This window comes from Adiantum capillus-veneris, chromosome 2 (assembly GCF_014529385.1).
Source record: "Adiantum capillus-veneris isolate H3 chromosome 2, ASM1452938v2, whole genome shotgun sequence".
NCBI classification, from domain to species: domain Eukaryota; kingdom Viridiplantae; phylum Streptophyta; class Polypodiopsida; order Polypodiales; family Pteridaceae; genus Adiantum; species Adiantum capillus-veneris.
In genome coordinates this window covers 106,089,840-106,116,064 of record NC_140932.1, presented here as the reverse complement: position 1 = coordinate 106,116,064, position 26,225 = coordinate 106,089,840, and the positions used below count along the sequence as shown (strand labels likewise).

Below are 26,225 nucleotides of genomic sequence, written 5' to 3'. Positions count from 1 at the left end.
TACGATCCATTACAATTCCACGCCGCTATCCGGAGCGTCGCCCCATAGGTCTTGCACCGTCATGCTGAGCGCTTTTCCAGAACCACTACTTTCCCTCCTCTATAAAAGGCGATTTTCCCCTTTTCTCTTGCTGCCCTGATCTCTGGCATCAACTCTTGCATGTGTGCCACTTGTGCCAATGTAAGGTCATCTCCCAAGAAAATACCGGTTTTCTTAAGAGTTGGCCTCTTCTTTAGAAATTCTTTCCTTATTTCTATATTCGGGAAGCGGAGAATAAGTGCCCTATCCTTTACGTTTCCCTCACATCGATTCCTTTCTTGCCCACTCTCCATGCACTTGTGTGAGTGGGCTCTGTGATGCCCATGCGTTGTAGCAGTTCCTTCACTTCTTCATCTACATTCTCTTTGTCTTTGACCCCTGTGACCCGCACATGTAGAGCCCGATTCTTCCTTTTCTGCTCTTCCTCAATGGTCATATTAATAATAGTGGAGGTAGGTGTGGTATCGGGCATCTGGGCCTTCTCTTTCTTCGCATCCTCAATCCATTTCTCTGCTTCATCAACCTTTTCTTGTGTCTTACAAAGACGTTCCGCCCATGAAGATGCCGTTTTCGATTTCTGTTCATCTCCTTCCCGTATAGCTTTCATCTGATCCTTCATGTCCTCGAGCTCCTTCAGCACCGAAGGTTGGTCGTCTCCCTTCTCCTTAGTTACAGATTTGCAAGCCGTAAGTTCTCCTTTTAGCTCCTCAATTATTGCATCTTTTTCCCCCATTTGCTTTTCCATATTTGTTCTCCATGCTTCAAAACTTGCTACTGCCTCATCGATTTTCTTTTGCATAACGCATTCTGTTACATTTACTTCGGCCTTGATTAGGTTTCGTAATTCCGTTTTCAAGCTCTGAATCTCCTCGTTCTGTATCCCCCGGATCTCTCTCCTTAGTTCTCTCATCATGTCTCCATACATGGAGTTCCTGTAGCTCTCAGCGTTCGCGTGCATTTCCTTCCTGATGTCATCCCTCATATAGTTTAGCTCTGATTTGAGCATTACCTGGAACTTCTCCATCATTAGCTCATCATGTATCCTGGAGGTTTTCCCCACTCGTAAGGATCCTGGTGATAGTACAATATCTCTGTTTCTCTGTTTAAATGTAGCTGTTGTTTTTTTGGGGGTGGTGTAGCTATCTACACCTGGCCCTTCCCCTTCGGTAGGCGGATCCATCGAACCCGAGCCACAAATGTGGGGTAGGGTATTACGGTGAGGAAGTCCTACATGTAGAAGAGCTTGCAGAGAGAGCGTGTGTGCGTACGGCCCTCGTGCGGCCGAGAGAGAGAGAGAGAGAGAGAGAGAGAGAGAGAGAGAGAGAGAGAGAGAGAGAGAGAGAGAGAGAGAGAGAGAGAGAGCACGATAGAGTTAAACCGGGGGGGGGGGGGGGGCGGGGTGGGACAGCGCGCGGGGTAGGGGGGAGAGAGAGAGAGAGAGAAAGAAAGAAGAAAGAAAGAAAGATTTTTAACGTCTATGTCAGGCCGAAATCGGCCTATGAGACAAATCAAATGTACATGGTGTGTATGTCATCCGTCTATCGGAAAGACAAATGAAACAAAAACTGATACAAAACTGAACTGAGTGTAGGTAGTGGGGTATCTGAGGAGAGAGAGAGAGAGAGAGAGAGAGAGAGAGAGAGAGAGAGAGAGAGAGAGGGGCAGCACGATAGAGTTAAAATTAAAAAAACGATAGAGTTAAAAAAGGGTTAAAAAGATAGTACGTTAAAAAATTAAAAGCCTAAAAAGTTAAAGGGTTAAAAAACAGAGAGCGATAGAGACAGAGAGAAACAGCGCGATAGAGAGAGAGAGAGAGAGATGGCTCGTGATCGTGCTCCCTGCTGCCCTGTACCCTTGCGCCATCACCATGTGGCCTGCCCCCCTATCGCGTTTCTCTTCCCTCAGCTTTCGCGCTCACCTGCCTTTCCTCCTCCCGTTCGCAAGGCTTTCCTGTGCAGGCCTGCACAGTCGACCGCTCCTCACGCTGGTCTTACTCTGCCTCACAGACCCGCAGAGAGAGAGAGAGAGAGAGAGAGAGAGAGAGAGAGAGAGAGCCGCAGGGTGTCGGCGCCTTCATCTTCTAGGCTGCTAGGACGACTCGTTGCCTCACAGACCCTCAGAGCGAGCTAGCTAGCTTGGCCATATCTACATCCATGCTCTTTCCCATATTCCTTGGAGGAAGGTCTGCCCCCGTTAGAAGTTCTGTTGGTATCTGCTAATCCCCCATTAGGGTTGGGGTTGACTTCATCCTCACGAAGTCGGAGAGTCGGTGGAACAGCTCTTTCTTCACCGGATTCACTGCGAGAATTCATGTATGTTGTGGGAAAAGGGATTGGATCCTCCATAGTAGAAGAATCACCTGAGCTTTGATACCACTTTAATAGACTTGGACACTTCAAGCTGAAGATCTACATCAACACATGTGAGAAAACTGCAAACAACTAAACTGAGAGAGAGAGAGAGAGAGAGAGAGAGAGAGAGAGAGAGAGAGAGAGAGAGAGAGAGAGAGAGAGAGAGACGAACAAAGCGGCGGAGTTCCGCTTCTAGACGCACTTACCCCAAAGACTTGGCGCCTCTTCTGATATTTCTTTATTATTGCTTCACAAAGGTACAATGTACGAGGGTCCTCTCGCCATGATTGCTCCCAAGCTAATCTGAGAGAGAGAGAGAGAGAGAGAGAGAGAGAGAGAGGCACTCACAACTCTTATAAAGAGTGCAAGAGGCCCAAAAGTTGGTGCCCCCAAAAGCTGGTGTTCTCAAAAGCTGCCACTTAAAAGCCCTGCGCCCAAAAGCTGCCAGCATAAAGAGCGTCGCGCAAAATCCGTGTCAGCCGTATGGAGGTGCCACATCAGCATACCTACGCAATTTGGGGTCCAAGCTTTGTTTTTAAAGGGTTTAGGTCCCTTGGCGCATATATGCAAGTTGATGGGGTTAGGTTTATAAACCCTAACCCCCCCCCCCCCCCCCCCCCCCCCCCTCTTCCACTTGGCCAATCTTTTAAGTTGAGAACTTGCCATGTCACAAAGTTGTGACAAGACTCAAGAGCAAGTCGAGAATATCTATCTCGGGGCAGCGTCCTTATATTGTGGAGAAACTGTAGCGGGAAGGCACCACGTGCCAACGTAAAAGAATAGACGAGACAACTTCAAACACTTCAAAACAACTGAACTGAGAGAGAGGGTGCATGACCCGTGACACGGGGAGTGGCAGAATTCCACCACAAGCGAGCACTGGCATCAAACCCTGGCACCCCTTTTGGTATTTCTTTATATTGCTTGATCTCAGCAACGCCGGAACCCCTCTGCCCTGCACTCCCACGTGGAAAAATTGCCAGAGAGTGGGCCCTAGGCACGTATTTAAAGGCCCTTGGCCTTGGAAAGCGGTACATAAAAAGCATCCAATCCTAGAAGCATCTGGCCTCCCAGAAGCAGCCAACACAATTTCAGGGAATTTTGTACAGCCTGCCACATCATTAGCCACCAGTGTGAAATAGGGAATTCTTTAAGCTGCCATGTGTCACTTTCAGTGCAAATTTTAATGTAAAATCTGGAAGCGCCGTCTTGCTCTGTCTGCTCTTAAGGACGAGTATGCTTTTAGAAAAGCACACGCCTGAAGCTCTGATACCACTGTAGCGGGAAGGCACCACGTGCCCAATGGAAAAGAATAGATGAGACAACTTCAAACACTTCAAAACAAGTGGGCTGAGAGAGAGAGTGCACGACACACGACACGGGGAGTGGCGGAATTCCACCCCAAGAGAGCATTGGCCCCAAACCGTGGAGCCCCTTTCGGTATTTCTTTATATTGCTTGATCTCAGTACAATGCCGGAACCCCTCTGCTCTGCACTCCCACGTGGGAAAATTACCAGAGGGTGGGCCCTAGGCACGCATTTAAAGGCCCTTGGCCTTGGAAAAGCTGTACATGAAAAGCATCCATTTTTGAAAGCATCTGGCCTCCCAAAAGCAGCCAGCGCAATTTCAAGGAATTCCGTACAGCTTGCCACATCTTCAGCCACCAGCGTGAAACGCAGAATTCCGTGCAAGCTGCCACGTGGCACTGCCAGCGCTAATCGAGGGCGTATGTATGGCTGCCACGCCAGCATTTTTTATGCAACAGATTGTGTGTGTGTGTGTGGGTCTTGCTCTATTATTTTAATGCCCTAAGGCCCTTAGGCCCCATCGGGGACGGGGTCCCATAAGTTGGTGGGAGCTTTCTAAAAAAATTTGGGCCACACGGCAAGACTTTGTAAGTTGGTAAAACTTCTTCTGCTACTGCTTCTCTTAGGGTTTAGGTCCCTCAGTTGGGATCTGCAAGTCGGCTCAGGTCTTTAGTGGCTTGACACATCAGCAATTTGTGACAGAAACGATACTGATCTAGATAAGGCCTCAACTACAATCAATGGTGCTGCCATCTCTGCTCAGATGATCTCATGCGGGACTGAGGCCTTAGCCCTAATCATCCTAGGGATCATGGATATCAACGGTCGCTCTATCGATCTCCATCTCTCATATGTGTGTCCTGATTTGCTGTGATGAATTAAGCTGGGCCTCCACATTATGTACACCATAGAGTATGGCTGATGTGACCAAAGTTCCAAAAAGCCACAACTTAGTCCGTGGCTCCTGGAATTGCACCTGTGCACACATCCTCTCTAGTCCGCTCAATGATGCATATCCTCTAGTCAGCCTTGCCTCTGTTGCCCCTCTCAAGGAGGAAATGGGCCCACTAACGACCACTCCAAGGTAGGTTTATAAATGCACATACTCCTGGAATTGCACCTGTGCAAACATCCTCTCTAGTCCGCTCAATGATGCATATCCTCTAGTCAACCTTGCCTCTGTTGCCTCTCTCAAGGAGAAAACGGGCCCACTAACGACCAGTCCACGGTAGGTTTATAAATGCACATACTCCATAGTCTCCTGTCCCTATAAGAATTTAGGTGCTGATCTCCTGACCCAATGTGCTGTGGTGTTTAACACCATGTCCTTGGTTTTACCTAGATTCATTGACAAACCACTGTCTTGCGCAAAAGGGTGCAAGGCCTCGAGGTGCTTCTGCATACCCTTTGGGGAGTCTCCTATAAGCACAATATCATCAGCATACAATAATAGTGATATCCAAGTGCCAGCAGTTGGCTCCTCTGTCTCTTGAGCTCCCAATGTAGTCGAGATCTCATCAATATATAATCCAGGGAGGGTGGGTCCCTGTTTCACTCCTATATTGGATTGAACTTGCTGTGATAAACCTTTGAGCTCTGTACTTGTCCCATCACAGTTTCAGAGTGCCATAATATCCCGTATTACCTCACGGGATACTCCCAAAGCCTGCAGCAGAGTTACCGGGGAACGCCCCCTAGCCCCCGTTCCGGCGTTCCGGGGGGCAGTTCCCTTCCCGAACGTTCCGAAACGTCCTGAAACGTTTGACGTTCCGGGTGGCCAGTGCAAACCGGAACGGCCGTTCCAGAACGTTCCGGAACGCCCCCGGAACGTTCCGGAATGCCCCTGGAACGACCAACGGCTACAAACAAATTTGGCAAAAATTGAAAAAATTGAAGTAAATGTTTGGGCTTCTTTTTGAAGTGTGCAAGGCCTCAAGGACTCATAAAATGCACCCCCCTCCCCCTTTCTCTCCACAAGCTAATCCTCAAGGCTCTAGCAATTTCCCTCTCACACTCTCAAGATCTCTCCCTCTCAAGACTCACTCTCTCAAGGCTCAAGGCTTCACGCCTTCAAGCTCTCTTCCTCTCCCTCCCACTCTCTCAAATCTCTCCCTCTCCCTCTCACTCTCTCGAGTCTCTCCCTCTCTCTCTCTCTCTCTCATCATCATCATCTAGTCATAGCAAGGTTGAATGGTCTTCAAAACGAGTTTTTTGTGAGTATTACAATCAAAGCACTCTAATACTCCTTGTATTTAAACACAAGGAGCTAAAAAATGCACTATTTGGGTGTTTTTTATACCTCCCGTTCTGCGCCGTTCCCGTTCCGGACCCCTAGCCGTTCCCCCGTTCCGCAGGGATCCCGTCACCGTTCCTGTTCCGCGTTTCGGGTAACTATGGCCTGCAGTCTATGCATCGGTTTGGTTCTCGGATAGAGTTTGGCCAGCGAGTGACCAACCATAATAGTGTGATAGTTATTGGGCAAATTGGGATCACCAGACTTGAATTTTGGCGTGATCGTGGACATACTCCGAGTGTCAGGAAATCCCTCACACATAGCTCTGTCAAACATGAGAGCTAGCTGTGACCGTGTACCTGGCATGTATGAAGTGCTCTTCTACTAATCCTTTACGTTCCAGTGATCTCATGCTCAGCTTGTCAATGGATTTCTTTACCATTTTTGTGGTAAAGAAGGGTACAAGTGGGTGGCATGGCTGTGGGGGATTTGGCAAAGGGCCTGATTTGGCATGGTGTATAATGAGGTGGTTGCATACTCCCCGCAAGTCTCAGGAGAGGTAATAGCGATAGGTGTGGAACACTCCTGAAGCATCCTCCATGCCCTCCCCCGAAGCCTTACTCAAGAACAGCTGGTACATGTCTCTCTCAAGCTGGGCCAAGGATGCTCGCTTCTTCCTTCGCACAAGGCCTTGGAAGAGGATACGTGACTATCTGTGAGTGGTCACCCCAGTAGCAACCTCTCTCTGTAACTGAGCTCTCATCTCTTTGCATCCCTCATCATTCCACCTGTTCTTGGGCATGCTCTCAGATTTTCATCACACTGCGGGCTGGCCATGGGGAAAAGATGTTGCAGTAGCTCCGTGTAGAGTCTCCATGAAGATCCGAGTGAGCTCTCCCAAAGACCCCCATGGATCCTCCATACTCAGAAGTCTATATATCTCTGATGTGTAGACTCCATTCGTTTGTAGCGGAACTCCATTGAAAAGGATATGATTGGATAATCTGCTACTACCCCAATAGGCCGAGGCCCCATTGTGAGATCCTAGATACGTGGGATGGAGTCTATTTGGGCTAGCACATAATCTACCTTGCTGGCTCCATTCTGTGAGAAGCCCGTAAAAAAATTGGATGTCTGATATTTCCCCAAGCCCTTCAGAATGGATAGTCCATGTGCTGTCTCCATCTCCAGTAGATAACTGCCATACTCTGTGTACTCCTCATCTTGTGAGCTGCGATTAAGTCCGAGCTCCGTAGTATCCATCTCTATCAACCCAGCGGCTCGGACAGTCAGTTTGCTGAAAACCACTCTACTACTTGGGACACATTAAGACAACAATTTTGTGAAGCTTTCAGACCAGGGGACTTCCAAGAAAAGGTTTTGGATGAGTTGGCCAACTTGATGCTTCAGCCCAAAGAGACTTCTGCAGAACTCATGGCCAGAACAAAGTCTCCGGTCGCCAAGCTTCCTCAGCAACCAGGTGAGTTTATGGTCAAGAAATGGGTAGAGAAGGCTCTTCCAAAGACTTCTCAATAAAAACTTAGAGAGAATCTCCGACCTGACGCCAACCTAGAGGATTTTGTTGCTGCTGCTACTAGGATAGAGGGGGCAAGGAAGCTGTTTACCGACTCTTCTCAGGTCGAGACTGCCTTTGTACTCTTGGAAAGTCCATTTGACCCCTTGACTTCTTTACGTAGGGAACTTAAAGCCCTAAAGTTACAGCGCGCTCTTCAGGAGGAGAAATCAATCTCTCTTAGACGGGAGAAGCCCCCATATCACGAGGCTTTGGACCAAATCAAGAGAGAGCTAGAAGAGCTTAGGTCTTAGCAGGAGACTAAGGTATGGTATGGTGTAGCTCATGCCGCTCTCCAGGACACCCTCCATAGGACTGCCCCCTTCGCGCTTTATGCCACTTATGCGAAAAGTCTGGACATGAAGACAAGGATTGCTACTACATCAAGGGATTGCAGCAAATACAACAAAGTCTTGGTCCTACTCTTCAACAAGGGTTAGCACTGACATCCAACATGGTTTCCCCCTATGGCCATCCAAATTACATGCCACCTTTGCTCAATACCCCTATTGTCCAAGGTATGTCAAGTACTTTTCCGTCTCAAAGTTTTTATCATACTCATGCTCCCTCGGCCCCTCAGAGCTTCTACACCTCAACCTTCAACTCCATGCAACAGGAGCAGAGACCACCTCGTCCCCCGTTTCGTCCATCAAATCGGGCCATCTTATGCTACAGATGCGGAGAATATGGGCATGACCAAAGTAAGTGTCCTTTACGTGAAGGGTCTCCTCCTTGCCGTCATTGCCCCGAGTCTAAGGATCATTGCAGTAAGGATTGTCCCAAGCAAAGGGAATCCTCGTCTTTAGGCTCAACTCAGAAACTAACAAGAATTCACATTCGTGAAGATCAATCTCATTGCAATGAACTCCATCCCTCAGCCATCACCCGCTACTCATGCGGTCAGGCCACAACAAGTGTTGTGGCGGAGCTTGCTGGTGTCCTCACTCGGCACGAGCAGCTCTTGGTCTCAGCTTGCCAACAAGTCCATCTCGTCCATCTCTACTTCCACAACCTTGCCTACCTAACCCAACTGACGAGCCCTTCATTGGTGCTAAGAGCAGGCCAACCTCCATGCTATCTGACATTGATGGAGCCTTCTTGGAAGCAATGGCTGACTTGCAACAGGTCAAAGTTCGCCCAGATCGAAGGAACCAAGCCCATAGTAGAAGCCATCTTGAAAAACACCTTTTAGCAAGTGTCACTTTACGATATGCTCCGGCTCGAAGTGACACCCTTTCAGTCATTCAATCTCTGTACCCGGGTGCAGGGCCTAGTGGCGGGCACCTCCCCGTACAGCCCTCAAAGACTTACATGATTTCTTATCCAGCCGCTCCTCTCACCGATTACAAAAGTCCTTGTCTCACTGTATCTATTCTTGGGCACCAATTCTCCGGCGTCATAGTCGATGGTGGATCTGGGATCAATCTGATGTGTGAGTTCACTATGTTCGCTTTAGGTCTGCAGCCTACCCGTCCTACTCCATTCACTATTACATTGGCCGACCAAAGGACAGTCTATCCAGTGGGCATAGTAGACAAGGTGCCTCTGAAGGTACAACCTACAGTTGCAGAATCCCCTCGTCACTCCCTACCCTCTCTCGCCCCTTCCTAATTCACTTGCCCCTCCCTACCATCTCTCTCCCCTACCCTCTCCTCTAGCCCCATCCAATCCCCCTTGCCTCTCCCTACCCTCTCGCCCCTATCTAATTCACTCGCCCCTCCCTACCATCTCTCGCCCCTACCGTCTCTACTAGCCCCATCCAATCCCCCTCGCCCCTCCCTACCCCCTCGCCCATACCCTACCCCTCTCGCCCCTACTGTCAACCTCTAGCCCCTATCCAATCCCCCTCACCCCTCCATACCCTCTCTCGCCCATAACTTACCCCTCTCGCCCCTACCCTCAACCCTCGCCCCTATCCTGTACTTCAACCTATCCTCGCCCTCGCCTCTACCCTCAACCCTCGCCCCTATCCTCCCTATCCTACTCCCTCTCGCCCCTATCTGAACTTCAACCTATCCTCGCCCCTATCTGTAATTCCCTCGCCCCTACCCCACTCTCCTCGCCACTTATCTCTAATTCTCGTATGTTTGTCCTCAACTTCCCTCTGTCTCAACCTATCGAGTGCAGTCATACGTTAGTCTGCGTTCTGCGATCTCCACACGACCTGACTACCTCCATCTGTCTCACCCCTTTCAAGAACTGCTCTTCAACATCGCGCTCTGTATTAAACAGCTCTCTGTGTGAATGTGTGCTTATGTGACTGCAGTCCTATATGTAAGTTTCTGAGGATACAGAGATACATAGAGTACTTGGCGTTCACAACATGGCTGGTACAACTAAGCAATCTCGTAAAAAGACCTTGTTGCGGCAGAGGCCCTCGTCTGATAAATCTAGAAGTTCTGCTGAGGAAGAGGCAGAAATTTCTAGCCATGGCGTCACAGATCTGTCCTCCAGCGATCAGAGTGATGAGAGCTACAAAGCTTCTCTGGAGTCCTTGTTGGCATCAGACTCTGGCTCTGGCTCTGACTCAGAGTCTTCTAGCCAACATGAATGATATGTGAAAGACAAAAAGAAGGCCAAGACTCAGGTGCTCAACCATAAAATCACTAGGCCTCCTTCATCGAAAAGTCAAACCAGATTCACTTTGAATTTTCATCTGCAACCGCCTCATCCTTCCCTTCGAGAAGTTTTATCAAGAGATTAGCTACAAACGCTAGGTCTGTCAGCATTGGTAGAGGTAGATCTGCCTACTAATGTTCCCGTGGATATGGTCCATGAGATTCTCAAGCTTTTCCCAAAAGTACGAAGTCACAAACTGATGGCTACACGCATTGGTCATGCTTTGGGGATGACAAACTTTCCTTCATTAAAACCGGCTACGAGAACCTACTCACAACTTTCGAAAGATGCGACCATTCAGGCATGCCAGGAGCTACTTAGTGCTGACCACGCTGACTATGCAAAGAATAAAAAGCTCTGGGCCATTTTCAAGTATTACTTCCTAGTCACAGCTGCTAAAGTAGGTAAGGCAGATGTGATGTGCCTACTATGTTCTCACACTGCGATGGCCTATACTGCCTCATCAACACCATACCATGTGGCTTTCATCAGATTCTCTTTACCTCCTTACAGTCCCGGGCAAAAGATTCAGAGCTCAGGTGCAATCTGTGCAGTCTAGCTTTCAGTGCTTTGCAGCTCCTATGTTGGCTTGGGTTATTAACATACATGTTAGCCCCATGGATGTGGATACGGATATGCGGCGTAGAAACTCAAAGGCAAAAGGGAAATCTATTGAACAGGCGACGTATCTACCTAAGAAGAAGAAGAAGAGGGCTAGAGTGGCGAAGGACACAATAGAATCTCTAATATGGCTGCCAGTATGTGAAAGCCAGCAGCTTCGGGTGAAGCACCCTATATGGCGCTCCTCGTATACTCCTGCTATTTGTTCAGTGGTATGCTTGTGTGTTTCGGATCACACTGTGCATGTTTCAGTGGTGGCTTCTACAGTGTGTGTCCCTCTCTCTACTTCTGCCATTTTCACTCCTACCATAGTGACTAGCTCTCGCGTCCCGCTTGCAGTTGCCTCTTCTCCTATACCTATCCCTGTTCCTGTCACGATTATGACTATAATGCAGTATTACATATACTCCTAGTTGAAGATACGCAAAGTGCCATGCCAAGGAGAACCCCTACGCTTGGATGGTCACGACACTTCGCTCAAGAGACGTGCCTCTTCGCCAAAAGCCATACTCCTTCGATGATTGGTCACACCCCTTCGCTCTACGGTTGCGACTCTTCGTCCAATGGTTGCAGCTCTTCGCCAAACGGATGTGTCTTTACGTCTAAAGTCGCGTCTCTTCACCATGAGACGTGTCTTTTCATTTGTGTCTCTTCATCTCCTATATAAGGAGCCTATTGTACTCAGTTGTCAAGCATTCATTAAATCAATCAAACACACATTCAGTCTCTTGTGTCTCAGTTTGATCTTAAGTATGAAGTTTAAGTCTTAATTATAGGATTAGCACCACTAATTCTCACAGTTCCAGCCACTCCACCCGTCTCTACTCCACCAAGGAGGCATACTCCCAGTCCACCACTAGCACTGCCACTTGCCAGCCCTCTTCCACCTAACACTTTTCCACTTGACACTGCTACGGGATCTTCCACATTTCGGACTCTACATCACTTTTTCGGCTATCCGAGGACATGTTGCAGGAGTCCAGGCAGGCCATTTCTACCATTGAGCTTGGGGCAGAGTGGTTGGTGGCTACTCACCAGCGCCACTCCGCTACATATGCAGCTATGGAGGGATCTTTGCGTGTCGTAGAGAGCGCGATTGCGGATAGAGACGCTACTATTTTTGCTTTGCGACACGCATTGCAAGAAAAGTCTAAAATCATTGAGGACCTCTGAGCTTAGATGCAGTGACTTCGTGAAGTGCTACTCCACAGTGATATAGGATTTCACGCTCCAGTGAGTAGGGGATATGGCTGGAAAGGGCAGGGGATACAGGTACATACTCCTGTTGGGTATGTACAACCAGGTAGCTCTTCCCATTTCATGGGACCCTCTACACACACTTCTGTTGGATACAGCCAGCCTCAACACTTTACCTACTATCCTCAAGGGCTTCAGCCATTTACTTCTTTACCAAATATGCAGTCGACACAGAACATTCCTTGTGACGGCCTTGTTGGTGCACACCGACATGGCTGTGTTAGTCGACGCCTTGAGTACACTTCAGGCCAGGTGCTTCCATCAGCTGCACAGCAGGTGGCAGCTCTCGTCACCGGGAGCCAGTTTGTCCAGAGCAGTAGAGCTCATCAATAGCAACTTCCCACTATCGATTTGATGGCTCCTCCCCCAGAGGCGGATACTTCAGGTGCAACAGTGGCGACGATTCTTTCTCTTGGTCGACTAGACCGCACTACTCTGCTCAGTTTTCTTTTGTACATATAGTGACTTCTCGTTCTCTTTGCACCATAGTGTTACTCTCACAGAGACGGTGAGTGGTTTTGTGGCGGGCAACCTGTAGCAGGGCTACAATGTCATAGGCACTGGACAGACAGTTAGTTGCAGTTGGGCTGAGTCCACACCGGACGGACTTTTACTTGGGCAGTGACACGTGGTAGGCATACGGGTGGTGGTTTAGCGGACGCGGGGCAAGACGACCACGACCATAGTTTTGAGATAGTCTTAGCTAGATTAGATTGTGAGCCGTTGGTGGCTCTTTATGGTTGTATATATCCGTAGCTATTTGGGGGACAGGTAGTTAGTTGTAGTTTGGCTGAGTCCACACTGGACGAACTTCTACCTGGGCAATGACACGTGGCAGGCATACGAGTGGTGGTTTAGTGGACGTGGGGCCAGACCACCACGACCACAGTTTTGAGATAGTCTTAGCTGGATTAGATATTTGTGAGCCGTTGGTGGCTCTTTATGGTTGTATACATCCGTAGCTGTTTGGGAGTTATTGGTATCATCTACTTTGTGTGGTCAGTCTAGAGTCTATTATCTTGAGTTATACACAACACGTCTGCACCATCCCTGCACAGTTGAGCCTTGACACCCCATTGTACCTATGAGTTCTTAGCTGGAGCTGAGTGTGCTGCCATTGCCAAAGTCTGTACTGGTTACTTTGAGTTAGTCGAGTCCCATATATTTAGGTTCTATTGTTGATGTCTCTGTGTTGTTTTCTACTTCTTGTGTTTTCATTCTGTTGGAGTGAGATGTCACGCATATTGCACTGAGGAGCACCCACTGTAGAGAGCACGACACATTATCTCCGCTACACCTTTCCTCCTGTCGTGGTCCACGGAAGGCCCCCATATCTGAACTCCGTATAGCAATGTAGAAGCCACTAGAGTGTCAAAAAGCCAGAGCTTCGTCCGAGGCTCCTGAAACTGGATCTGTGAACACATCGTCTCCAATCCACCCAATGCTGCATAGGCTCTGGTCAATCTAGTCTCTGCTGCTCTCCTCAATGAAAATATAGGGCCAGTAAAGATCAACCCCAAATAAGTGTAAGCATTTGTATACTCCACAGTCTCATGATCGTATGTGAACGCGGTGCTGATCTCCTAATCCACTGTGGGGTGGTGTTAAACACCATAACCGTTGTTTTGCCAAGGTTGACAGACAAACCACTATCATGAGCAAACTTGTGCAATGCATCCAAATGATGTTGCATCCCATCTAGAGAGTCAGAAATCAACACAATATCATTAGCATATAACAAAAGTGGAATCTAGGTCCCTGCCAACTGGGCACCTCTATCACCATCTCTCTCAATGTAGTCTGAAACCTCATCCACATACTCACCAAATAGTGTAGGAGATAGTGGGCATCTGTGTTTCACCCCGATAGTGGAGTGAACTAAAGTAGATAGCCCCTTTGACGTGCGTACATGTCCCACTGCTTACCTGTATAGTGCCATGATCCCCCAAATTAGCTCTGTGGGCACTCCCATCTCTTGCAGTCTGCACATCAATCTAGCTCTGGGCACTGTGTCAAATGCTTTGCGGAAGTCCACAAAGCTGCAATAAATCCATCTCCCATGTGCCATGCCCTCCTCAATAATGGCTTTGAGTGATAGAATGTGATCAAGAGTAGGAAAACCTCTCCTGAACCCTGCCTGCCCTGTGGCTCGTACACCCTCTCGCTCTGCCCATCTACTCAGCTGCTGCTCAAGAATAGATGCGTACAACCGTGCCAGTGTGTGTCCAATCATGATAGTGTGGTAGTTCCCTTGCTCCAGAGGGTCTCTTGACTTGAAGATAGGCACAATAGTGGATAAGCTCCAAGTATCAGGCAGGCCCTCACACATGGCACGGTTAAACATCATCGCTATAAGCTTTGCAAGCAAATCCCTCGCATGTATAAAATGCTGTGCTCCCAAACCATCATGATCATATCCTCTCCAGGTCCTCATCCTATCAATGGCCTTCTTCAACATCTCAACGGTGAAAAAAGCACATGTGTGTGGGCATGACTTAGGGGGGTTGGGAAGAGGTGGCTGTCCAGGCATTGTGTACAAGGATGATGCATACTGGCCCTAGTCCTCTGTAGAAGTGATGGCAAGAGGAGTGGAGTGCTCATGGAAGTGTCTCCATGTCTCACTTGAGTCCTGACTCAAGAATAGCTAATATAGGTCCTGCTCTAATCGTGCCAAAAATGCCCTCGTCTTCTGCCGTACTAGGCGTCGGAAGGCAACCTGTGACTGTCTGTGAGTGATTTCTCGCAAAAGTACCTCTCTCTGGAGTCTGGTTCTCGTCTCACGGCAATCCTCATCATACTAGTTGTTCTGGGCATGCTCTCAAAATGTCGTCTCTGCTCATGCTGTGTGTGTGGGTATGCCTTTGCTGTTGCATCATGCAATGTCCGTGTCAGCATAGAAGTGACCTCCCCCAAAGGTCGCCCTGGCTTCTCAGTGAACAAGCGTCTGTATATCCCATCAATATAGATAGAGTCCGGTGGCTTATGTGCTACATTGAATTGGAAAGAGATGGTTATCGACAGAAGGGCGTGATTCACTGCTATGCCAACAGGTCTGGGTCCAATTGTGAGGTCCTAGATACTAGAGATAAAGCTAGGCGGTGCCATGACATAATCCATTGTACTGGCTCCATGTCTGTGTGGGAAGCACGTGAAACCGCCTGCAGCTGGAAACCTCTGTAGGCCATTCAAAATGGCCAATCCATGTGCAGAGTCCAGACCCCATGTCTATCAAGTGTCGTCTATACTTAGTGTGCTCCACATCATGTGACAGTCTAGATAGGCCCATCTCTGCAATATTGAGCTCCCTCAACATCTCCTCTGAAGTATGATAAAATATTGTCTGCTGCTGAGCAGTCCTAGCATTGAAGTCACCAAGGATGATAATGTCACCATCTCTAGAAAACTCCCATATGTCATCATCCAAAATAGCAAAGGGGGACTGCCGTCCTCTATGTGGTGCATAGAAAGATGTACTAGGGGGAAAGTAGCATATAGCAATGTACAGGTATCTGCCTGTCTAGGCTCCCAATCTCACCCACATGTACCTTGCCTCCTCATCTCTGCAGGCATCTCTACGGGCAATATGTATCAATGGTTGCAACTCCTCCTTGAGCCCCGTCCTCTGTGCTTTGATTGAGTCTCCTTTCTGCAAGCCGTCTCCCATTTGTATCCGCTAACCCGTGGCATAGACTGTCCAGGGGCCTGGTGCGTCTCTGAGTAGAAGATGATGTCCCTCCCGGTGAAACTGTCCTCAAAAGCACCCACATCAAGACGTAGAGACCCATTAAAGTTCTAGGTAGCAACTTTGAGTGTGGTCCCATAGGTCTCATGCCGTCATGCAGAACGCTTCTCCATAATGACCACTCTCCCATCTCTAAAAAATGCCACCTTTCCTCTCTCTCTGGTGGTCCTTATCTCTGGCATGACTTCTTTCATATGAGCAATCTGTGAGAGTGTGAGGTCATCCCCAAGGAATACCCCCAAGATGCCTCTTCAAGAAGTCTTTCTTCGCTTCCATGGAGGGGAAACGAAGGATCAATGCTCTTTCCTTTGAAGTCTCCCCATTCCCTTCTTCCCCTTCTCTTTTCTTCCCCACTCTCCATGCCTTAGTGTGAGTGGCCTCACCACCCATCCTATGTAGGAGATCTTCGACCTCGCCTTCCACATTATCACGGTCTTTTAGGCCGGTCACACGTACATGCAAAGCTCTAGTCTTCCTTCTTTGCTCTTCCTCTAGGGTCTTGTTAATGATTGTGGGAGTGGGAATGGCTGTTGGTTCTTTCCCCTTTGCTTTCTTGGCGACTTCTATCCACTTTTTGGCTTCATCCCTTCTTTTGTGTTTTCGTGATTACATCCACCCATGATGACGGCGTTGCTTCTCTTCCTCCTTGATTTTTCGCACTTGTTCTTTGATGTCATTGAGTTCATTTATCACTGAGGGTTGGCTTTCTCCCTCCTCTAGTTCCCTCTCCACTCTAGCTTCCGCAAGCTCTCCTTGGAGGGTTGAGACCTCTTCCTAGAGCGCTTGGACTACAGCCCATAGGTCTTCCTTTTCTTTCTTCCATTGCGAGCCTTCATTGAAGACCATTTGGATGAGGTTGGCCTTCTCTTTCCACCACTCTTCCATTTCAGTCTTCCGTTCTTTCATCTCTTTCTCCACCTGTGTTATCCTTTTTTTGGTGACCATGAATGTTGCCTTTGTCACAGCCGGTGGGGATTTGCACACAGGTGAGCTGACCTTGTTCTCCATTTTTGAATTCGCTGAACAATAGATTCAACAGCTCATTCGTTCTTCCTCTCCTCGTAATGTGCACTTCCCCTTGCCATCGTCGCGTTCCAGAACTGCTGTTAGCGCTCGCGAGGTTGTTGCTGCAACCCAACCTCACAGATGTTTGCTGCTTGCTGCTTTTCCACCCTGTCGCGACCTGCTGCTTAACTTCTGTTGTGCTGCACAAACTATCCCAAGTCTGTTGCAAACAAACCCTCCTGCCACGTAGGCCACTTGCACTGTCCAACGTGTGCTACCTTAATCCTTGTCACCAAATGTTCATTGAGCACGTACTAGCATTGCAAAGCTGGTAGAAGTATAGCTTGAGAGAGAGAGAGAGAGAGAGAGAGAGAGAGAGAGAGAGAGAGATGAAATGAAATAAAATGTTATATTAAACGTTTTCAAAAGGCCAAAATGACCTATGAGACCAAACTAATACAATCCTTGTGGATCTAATCCAATGTCTGGGTACAAAAATAAAATGAAGTAAAGTGAAAGACTAAATTCGTTAGACTGAAATCATCATCATCATCATCATCATCCATGCCCAAGGATGCATGGCATCAAGCGTTGTCCGAGAAAGTATTGCATTGGTAGTTGAAGAGCTTCGTCAATGTCCACCTCTGTAAATAGTTGTATTGGGCGTCTCTCATGTCGTGCTAGAATAGTCTTGAAATGAAATGGTATATTGAAAAGAGAGAGAGAGAGAGAGAGAGAGAGAGAGAGAGAGAGAGAGAGAGAGAGAGAGATGAAATGATATATTAACGTCTTCAAAAGGCCAAAATGACCTATGAGACCAAGCCATTACAACATAGTGAATCTGATACCATGTCCGGAATAAAAAAGAACTGAAAAAATACAATGTGTAGTACAATGAAAGAAGGGGGGAAGATATGGTGGAGATCCATCCTCATCTGCACTCTGGACGTCGAGAGAGTATGGCTCGAATCCTCTGCTGTAGTCTTTGTCGATGTTGTGTAGCTCCTCTCCTCAATCGCAGGCGCCTAGATCTCCCTAGCTCCAATGCTCGGTCTTTGAGAATGCCAGTAGCGGTAGTATGAGTGCGGGTAGAGCTCTGCAATGGTGTCTGCTCCTTTGGCTGCTCCTCTGGGGGTCCAATATCTAGTGTAAAGAAATCTGTAATCTGTCTCTGGGACCCTCTCTCTCTAGCTCTCCTCAGTAAAGTGTCTCTGTGCCTATGTAACTCAAGTAGATACAATCCAAGCCATCTTTGATCCTCATAGCTCATGACCCTAGATAGAGGCCCAAAACCCTCTCTGAATAGACAATGAAAACGGCCTCGTATCTCATAGTACACTGTGCAATGACATATGTGATGTAACTCTGTCTCTTGCTCTAGATGACATAAGCGGCATATCCTGCTATCTGCTGGTATCCCTCTGAATCTACCAGTCTCAATCTCGAGCTGATGTGGGGATGTGCGTATCTGGCCAATGGCACAATGCAAGCCATGAGAAAGATGTGTGTCCATATAGCTAGGTTGAATCACAAACCCTTCCCTTGAGAGGTGGAGAAGATGCTCTCTATAGAAAGCCATCTTCGTGCCCATCTCCTGTACCGGCTCTATCCATGTCCTCCTCGTGTCCAACTGGATTAGATCCTGACGAATGACTCTAGTAATCTCCACCCGTGTCAGAGACATCAAGGGTGCCTGTAGAGAGTACTGAAAAGGAGGCAGCATGTCCATGGTGAAGCCATGTGTCTGAAACCATGATGTCATCTGTGCATACCAGCATGATGTATCCCCCTGTAGAGCTAGCTGTCTGGAGGACTCTAGGGCCAGCCTGGCATATTTGTCTCTGGTAGTATCCCATAGGCTGTATACAAAGGAGACTGATCTCGTAAGCGCCTCAATCTCCATAGGGGGGGCAGCTAACTCCGCTCGAATGATATCATGTGGTACGGACGCCTTGGCTCTAATCAGCCGAGAGATCATAGATACCAAGGGCCTCTCCATACGTCTCCAACCATCCTGGCCTACAGAAGGTCCCAAAACCTGCATCCCATATAACATAGTAGATGCAACCAAAGTATCAAAGAGCCATAGCTTTGTCCTAGGTTCCTGAAACTGAACCTGCGAACACATCCTCTCTAGTCCCCTCCCAAAGCCGCATAAGCTCTAGTCAGTCTAGTCTCTGCTGCTCTTCTCAAAGAAAATCTCGGCCCAATGAAGACTGCCCCCAGATAAGTGTACGCACCTGTATACTCCATAATCTCCTGACCATATGTGAGTAGGTGCTGATTTCTTGATCCATTGTGGTGTGGTGTTAAACACCATAACCTTGGTAAAACACACAATCAACTATCCTCTGAAAAACTGTGTAGTGCTTCCAAATGTCGTTGCATACCCTTTGATGAGTCAGATATCAACACAATATCATCAGCATCATATAACAACAATGGGATCCGTCCCTGCCAGCTGGGCACCTCTGTCACCCTCTCTGTCAATGTAATCAAACACCTCATCAACATACATACCAAATAGAGTAGGAGACAATGGGCAGCCCTGTTTCACCCCAATAATAGAGTGAACTGGAGTGCGTACATGTCCCATCACTGATCTGTACAAAGCCATAATCCCCCAGATCAACTCTATGGGCACCCCCATATCCTGTAGTCTACGCATCAATCGAGCTCTTGGTACCATGTCAAATGCTTTGTGGAAATCCACAAAGCTACAATAAATCCGTCTCCCATGTGACGTGCCCTCCTCAATGATGGCTCTGAGTGTCAAAATATGATTAAGAGTGGTGGAAACCCCTCCTGAAACCGGCCTGACCCTTTGCCCGTACCCCCTCATCCTCTGCCCAAATACTCAAGCGCTGCTCAAGAATGGATGCATACAACCGTGCCAATGTGTGTCCAACCATAATAGTGCGGTAGTTCCCCGGCTCTGTAGGATCCCTTGCCTTGAAGATAGGCACAATAGTAGACAACCTCCAAGTCTCAGGTAACCCTCACACATGGCACGATTGAACAACACTGCAAGAACCTCCATCAGCATATCCCTAGCATGTATAAAGTGCTCCGCTACTAGACCATCATGATCATATGCCCTCCCGGTCCTCATCCTGTCAATGGCCCTCTGTACCATCCCTGTGGTAAAGAAGGTGCTCGTAGCTGGGCATGGCTTTGTAGGGTCTGGAAGGGGTTCCTGTCCAGGAACTGTATATAACGATGTCGCATATTGGCCCCACACATCAGGTGAAGTAATCATTGGGGGAGGGGAGTGCTCATGAAAGAGTCGCCATGCCTCTCCTGAATCCCTACTCAAGAACATCTGATATAATTCTCGTTCCATCTGAGCCAGGTAAGCTCGCTTCTTCCGTCGCACATGGCGCCGGTAAGCAATCCGAGACTGTCTGTAAGTGATGACTCCTAAAAGAAGATCCCTCTGAAGCTAGGCTCTCATCTCTTTGCACTCCTCATCATACCAACTAACCTGGGGCATGCTCCTAGAATGTGGTCTCTTGCCCGGCTGGGTGTGTGGGTATGCCACTGATGCAGCACCATGCAGTGTCTCAGTCAGTAAAGTGGTGCACTCCTCCACTGAGAGGCCTGTACAATTGTGCCAGGTGTGCCTTTCTATAGACGGTCCTAGATCTCCTCTGTATAAACAGAATCAGTCTCTGGTGTAAATGTATAACGAGTGTCTGACTTGCCTCTTGATGTCTGGGCTGTACTATACTGGAATGAAACAGATAGTGTCAAGAGAGCATGATCTACTGCTACGCCCACTGGCCTTGCTCCCACTGTGAAATCCTGAATGCAAGGGATAAAGCTCAGGTGTGTCATAACATAGTCCATTGTACTAGCCCCATGTCTATGTGAAAACATGTGAAGCCGACTGCTCCAGGAAATCGCTGTAAGCCGTTAAGTATGGCTAACCCATGCATGGTCGTCATCTCTGTGAGGTATCTCCCATATTTCGTCTGCTCTCTGTCATGTGAGCGTCTGTCAAGCCCCAACTCCCCCACATCCAGCTCTCTAAGCATCTCATCTGAAGTGTCGTAGAAGACTGTCTGAGAGTTGCCGTTCGGGCATTGAAGTCCCCTAGGAGGATGATGTCACCATCCCTAGAAAACTCCCATATATCCTCGTCCAGTATAGAGAAAGGCGACCGCCCTTTGGATACGACATATACTGAAATTGGGAGGGAGGTAACATATGGCAATGTATAGAAATCGACCTGTGTCAGCTCTCAACCTCACCCACATGTATCTAGCATGCTCTCTCTCCGTACAATATGTAGTAGTGGCTGTAGCTCCTCTCTAAATAGCACTGCTACTCCTCCTGAACCTCTACTCCCATGCTCAGATCTCGTGACTGTCCTGTGTGCTGTCTCCCATCTATATCCCCCCACATGTGGCATCACCTGTCCAGGCGCCTGGTGAGTCTCCGAGAAGAATACAATGCCCCTGTCTCTGAAACTGTCCTCAAAGGCCCCAACATCCAACCTCATAGACCCATTACAATTCCAAGTAGCCTTCTTCAGTGTGGTCCCATAGGTCTCGCACCGTCATATAGGGCGTCTCTCCATACTGACCACTCTTCCTTCTCTATAAAAAGCTGTCTTCCCTTTTTCTCTTGCGGCCCTAATCTCTGGCATGACTTCCTGCATGTGGTCAAGCTGTGAGAGGGTGAGATCGTCACCAAGGAAGATACCAGTCTCTTTGAGAGTGGGCCTCCTTCTCAAAAAGTCCTTCTTCTCCTCAATAGAGGGGAAGCGCAATATGAGAGCTCTTCCTCTCAATGTTTCCCCCGTGCCTCCACTTTTCTTACCAACTCTCCATGCTCTTGTGTATGTCGCTTTTTGCATCCCCATTAGTACCATGAGCTCCTGTACTTCCTCATCAATTTTGTCCCGATCGTTGAGGCCGGTAACCCTCACATGCAAAGCCCTCATACGTCTTCGTTGTTCCTCCTCAAGTGTCATGTTGATGATGGTGGGAGTGGGGATTGATACCTCCTTGCCTTTGCCCTTCTTTGCAACCGAAATCCACTTCTCCGCCACCTCCACTTTCTTATGGGTTTTGGTTATCATATCTGTCCATGAAGACGTTTTTGCTTCTTGTTGTTTCTCCTCTTCCTTAATGGCTTGCATTTGCTCTTTGATTACCTTAAGTTCTTCTATCACTGAGGGTTGGATTTATCCCTCTTCTAGTCCACCATTGGATCTTGCCTTGCATAGGTCTATCTTGAGGGCTGAAATCTGATTCTTGAGGTCTTCAATTTCGGCCCGATGCTCCATTTTCTCCACAATTCGAAGCTCGGCCTCATTGATTTTCCACTGAAGAAAGACCACCTTCTCCATCTTCCACTCTTCCATCTCTGTCTTGTACGCCTTCATCTTCTTTTCCATGTTTGCTAGCCTCTTGTTGGTAGCCATAAAAATTGATTTCTTCATTGCTGGTGATGCCATTGCATGCAAACCACTCAAGGGGGAGGGGCTAGAGCTCTCGGGAAGTGCTAGGTTTGCGCTCATGATCTCCATCACAAGACGGCCACACTAAACACACACCTGTTTCCACAACTTTCCACACTAATGCATACATTTTCTCTCGCATCAAGCATATTTCGCATACAAATTCCCCCCCCTTCAGTTTCTGCGAATTTCTGAATTTTCTGCTCTGAATTTTAAATTTCTTAATTTTTTTGATGTCCTCACTGCTGAAACTCAGGAACAACGAGGAGAAACTGCCATGTCGAGTAGCTGACGATGCCCTTCTTGCACCTGCAGCGCAGCCTTGGCCTTGCTCCCACCCGCTGCTGCCCTGCCTTCGCCTCTTGCGTGAGCTTGCAGCTTCAGTTTACTGTCGCGCCCCTGCTGCTGCCTCCCAAGCCCTCTCGCACGCACCTGCACTTGCTGCCTTGCTGCCGTGTGCACCTGCCTCCCCAAAATGAAATGAGAGAGAGAGTTTCCCTCGCGCTGCCCTCAGAGAGAGAGAGAGAGAGACCTGCACGTGGAGAAACCTCCTGCACTACCCCTGCCAGCTTGTTCGCGAGCCTCTTGCCCTGTGCAGTCACATCAGCGTGCTCGCGCTGCTGTTGATCTTCAGTCCCGCCATCCACAGAGAGAGAGAGAGAGAGAGAGAGAGAGAGAGAGAGAGAGAGAGAGAGAGAGAAATGAAATGAAATGAAATGATATATTAACGTCTACAAGAGGCCAAAATGACCTATGAGACCAACTGATTACAATGATGAGTCTAGTACCAAGTCTGGGTACAAACAAGAAAACTACAAACAAAGAAATGATAGGAGTGCTACCGACTCCTATGGGTGGCTGGTAGGCTGAGCAATGGTATCATGCCATAAAGGTACAAAGTGGGGATAAGTGTCACCATGATACAATATAGCAGTAGCATGAAGCCTATCCCGATCGACATTCTGGGTGTCGTGCTAGAATCCTGTGGATCCTCTGCCGCAATCTCCGCTGGTGCTGCGTGGCCCCCCTCCTCAGTCGCGGTCGTCTCGATCTCCCTAACTCAATAGCTCGATCAATGAGAGTACCGCTGATGTGTGTATGGGTGGGAACCGAGCTCTCTGGTGGTGGTGTCCTCTCTGACTCTGTGGTACTCAGACTGAAGAAATCTGAGATGCGTCTCTGGGACTGTCTCTGTCTTTGCCCATTCAATAGAGCGTCTCTATGTCTCTGAATCTCAAGTAGGAATAATCCGAGACATCTTTGATCCTGATATCTCATGACTCTGTCTAACGAGTCAAAACCATCTCTGAATAGACAATGAAAGCGTCCCCGTATCTCATAGTAGACTGTGCAGCGACATATGTAGTGAAACTCTGTCTCTGGCTCTGCATGGCATAACTGACATATCCTCCTTGGCAATGAATAACTGAGAAGTCACATCAGCGTGCTCGCGCTGCTGCTGGTCTTCAGTCCCGCCATCCACAGAGAGAGAGAGAGAGAGAGAGAGAGAGAGAGAGAGAGAGAGAGTCCTCCTTGGCAATGAATAACTGAGAAGTCACATCAGCGTGCTCGCGCTGCTGCTGGTCTTCAGTCCAGCCATCCACAGAGAGAGAGAGAGAGAGAGAGAGAGAGAGAGAGAGAGAGAGAGAGAGAGTGAAATGAAATGAAATGGTATATTGAAGCTGTTTCCTTTTCTGCTATGAGGGAGTTTACTGCATTATGGAAGGTTTTATGAAGATCTCTCGCTAAGATGTATGTCATTTGTTAGGTTTCACAACAATCTACAACTGACAGGCTGCATGGAGGGCTGTTCTAGTGCGATGTAATGGCCTCATGGAAAACCCTCAGAAAAATAAACATCCAGGGCAATGTTTTGGCCCATGATAGTCTTGTGGGTAGACTATTATGGGTGAGGCAAATGAGGAGACCAGCGAATGGTACGTGAAAGGTGGTCAATCCAGGCCTCAGACAAGTCTAGGTCTCCCTAAGGCTTCTCAAAGTAGGAGTAGCTCGACTTCTCAGCCTGGAAGCCCTGAGTATTTGGTACGTAAAATGTATGGATTTACTTATGATCTGGAAAGGCATGGTAAAGCTTGGGTGCTTTGTTTTACTCTTTCCTGATGTTTTCGTTCTGCTTAGTGCACTCTTTTGAACTTTCAATTGTGACTGGGGAATACTTGTTTTTCTTTCTTAACTGCATTATTTGCTGATACTGCTTCACTCGTGTTCCTCCCAATAGCAGTTACTTTGTGTGGTTTTTCCCCTCTCCTTATGCCACTTTTGCTTGCATTGAGGAGATTCTACGGTCAAGGCTCTAATTGGCATTTGATATCTTTTTGTCTACTTTTCTGTTGGCAGTGGAAGTCTTCAAGCAGATACATTGATCCAGGGTATGGATATTATAGGGATTGGCGATCATCGAGAACAAGAGTTGAAGGAGGGGGTGATTCACATTTTGGAAGTGCTGTAGCACCTGTTGCATCAGAAGATGTATGTCTTACAGCCTTTTGCTGTTTACCATGTGTGCCAAAATTGCAGTCGACTACTCCACGCCCATCCAATGCATGCAATGCCTTGAGCAGCTCAAAAAGTGTCATGTGCATTTCACATCTTTCTTCAGTTGCCATGTATTTGGGCAGAAATTGCTTGTTCAGAGGCACCGAATTTTATTTTTAAACGCCCTTTGAAAACAGCAAAACCAGTGGAGATCATCAATTCGCTACATCAATCCTGGGAGTGGGTCATGCAGTGCTGCAGAGTGGAGATCCTCTGTAAAGGCAGTTCAGACCAAAAAAGATGAAGTCTTTCCTCAATGGAAGCCAGCAGTCCGTGTTTTTAAACTTTCGGAATGCTGCACAGAATGGCATATGAAAGGTGGTCGGCGGCATGTGCCAGCTGTAGTACATCATGAACCTGGATGGAGATCCTGTCGTGGACCAGGAAACCCACCCCCTCTGATGTGGGCTCCTCCTTTCAGGACTTTGAAACCATCTCCTCCCAAGGTATTTTTATATTTTTTAACAGGTGGCACATGATTTGGAACCTTTTCTAGCTCTGAGTCATGTTCTAAACTTGACTTGTAAAATCAGAGCAAAGGTGTAAGGCGGAAGGTTCCTAATTATGGGAAGAAACACCCGCAGTTGCGATTGTTTCAGCCAACCTTGGATATGGCTCAAAGATTGGAGCCTGGATTGGATCCTGGACACATGTTGATGCCAAACGTAAAGATTTGCGTTTAATTATTTGTAGGGACCTTACTATTTTCATCCATTGTGCCATTTTATTCTAGACTCATTATATTATTATCTAAAACAGGCTAAGGAGATAAGAGCAAAAGTTGCGGCTTACTTTAAAACGCATCCTCCTCTTCATCTCTTTTCTCCCTCGCTTTCAAGGACCGCAACTGGTATGAAACCCTCCTTACTGCAAAGTTTTTGTAAATTAGTTTTTACATGAATCAGTAACTTGAGAAACCACTGTCATGTGGCTCTTTCAAAATTTTTGTAAAATAGAATTAAGAGAAAGAAGTAGCATGCAATCACAATAAAATATCATGCCTGGCCTTTCAAACATATGCAAAGATGGGAAGAAAGGTATATCAACATCTAAGAGGACATACAACATGCCATTTCACATGCATGGATACACATTTCTTGTATAGATAACCATATACGGGCACATACCTAGATATGTTGTATATGTATACACATACGGATATATATGGATATTTGATTTAGTTGTACTTTATTTATCATCATCTACAGAGTGAAATAGTAGTAGTTTATGTTTGTTTCTAGATGCACAATATGGAAGCATCTACAACAAGAGAGAAAGAACAAAGTAAAGAAAGAAGATTCTATTTACGTCTTTTGGAGGCTGAGATCGACCTATAGGACAAATCATATACATCGATTCATTTGTTCCACTCTGGGAGTGCCAAAGTTGGCACCAAAAGAGAAACAAACTAAAATAGCTGAAGAATTTAGCATTATATTGAGCTATAATTTTAC

The 26,225-nt window shown here is 47.6% G+C and overlaps 1 protein-coding gene across 7 annotated transcripts in view; it reads left to right on the top strand.

Moving 5' to 3' along the window:
• LOC147463336 (uncharacterized) overlaps window positions 1–26,225 on the top strand; it is a 134,645-nt gene that overhangs the window by 9,294 nt on the left and 99,126 nt on the right. For all 7 annotated transcript variants that reach the window (XR_015185060.1, XR_015185059.1, XM_086488174.1 and 4 more), the window contains exons 2-6: window positions 23,984–24,258; window positions 24,574–24,705; window positions 24,909–25,217; window positions 25,305–25,436; window positions 25,531–25,621. Coding sequence is in view for 5 of the 7 variants with exons in the window: in XM_086488174.1 (XP_086344300.1) it covers window positions 24,121–24,258; window positions 24,574–24,705; window positions 24,909–25,217; window positions 25,305–25,436; window positions 25,531–25,621 (802 nt within the window). In the remaining 2 variants the exon portion in view is untranslated. The remainder of the gene's footprint in view (window positions 1–23,983; window positions 24,259–24,573; window positions 24,706–24,908; window positions 25,218–25,304; window positions 25,437–25,530; window positions 25,622–26,225) is intronic.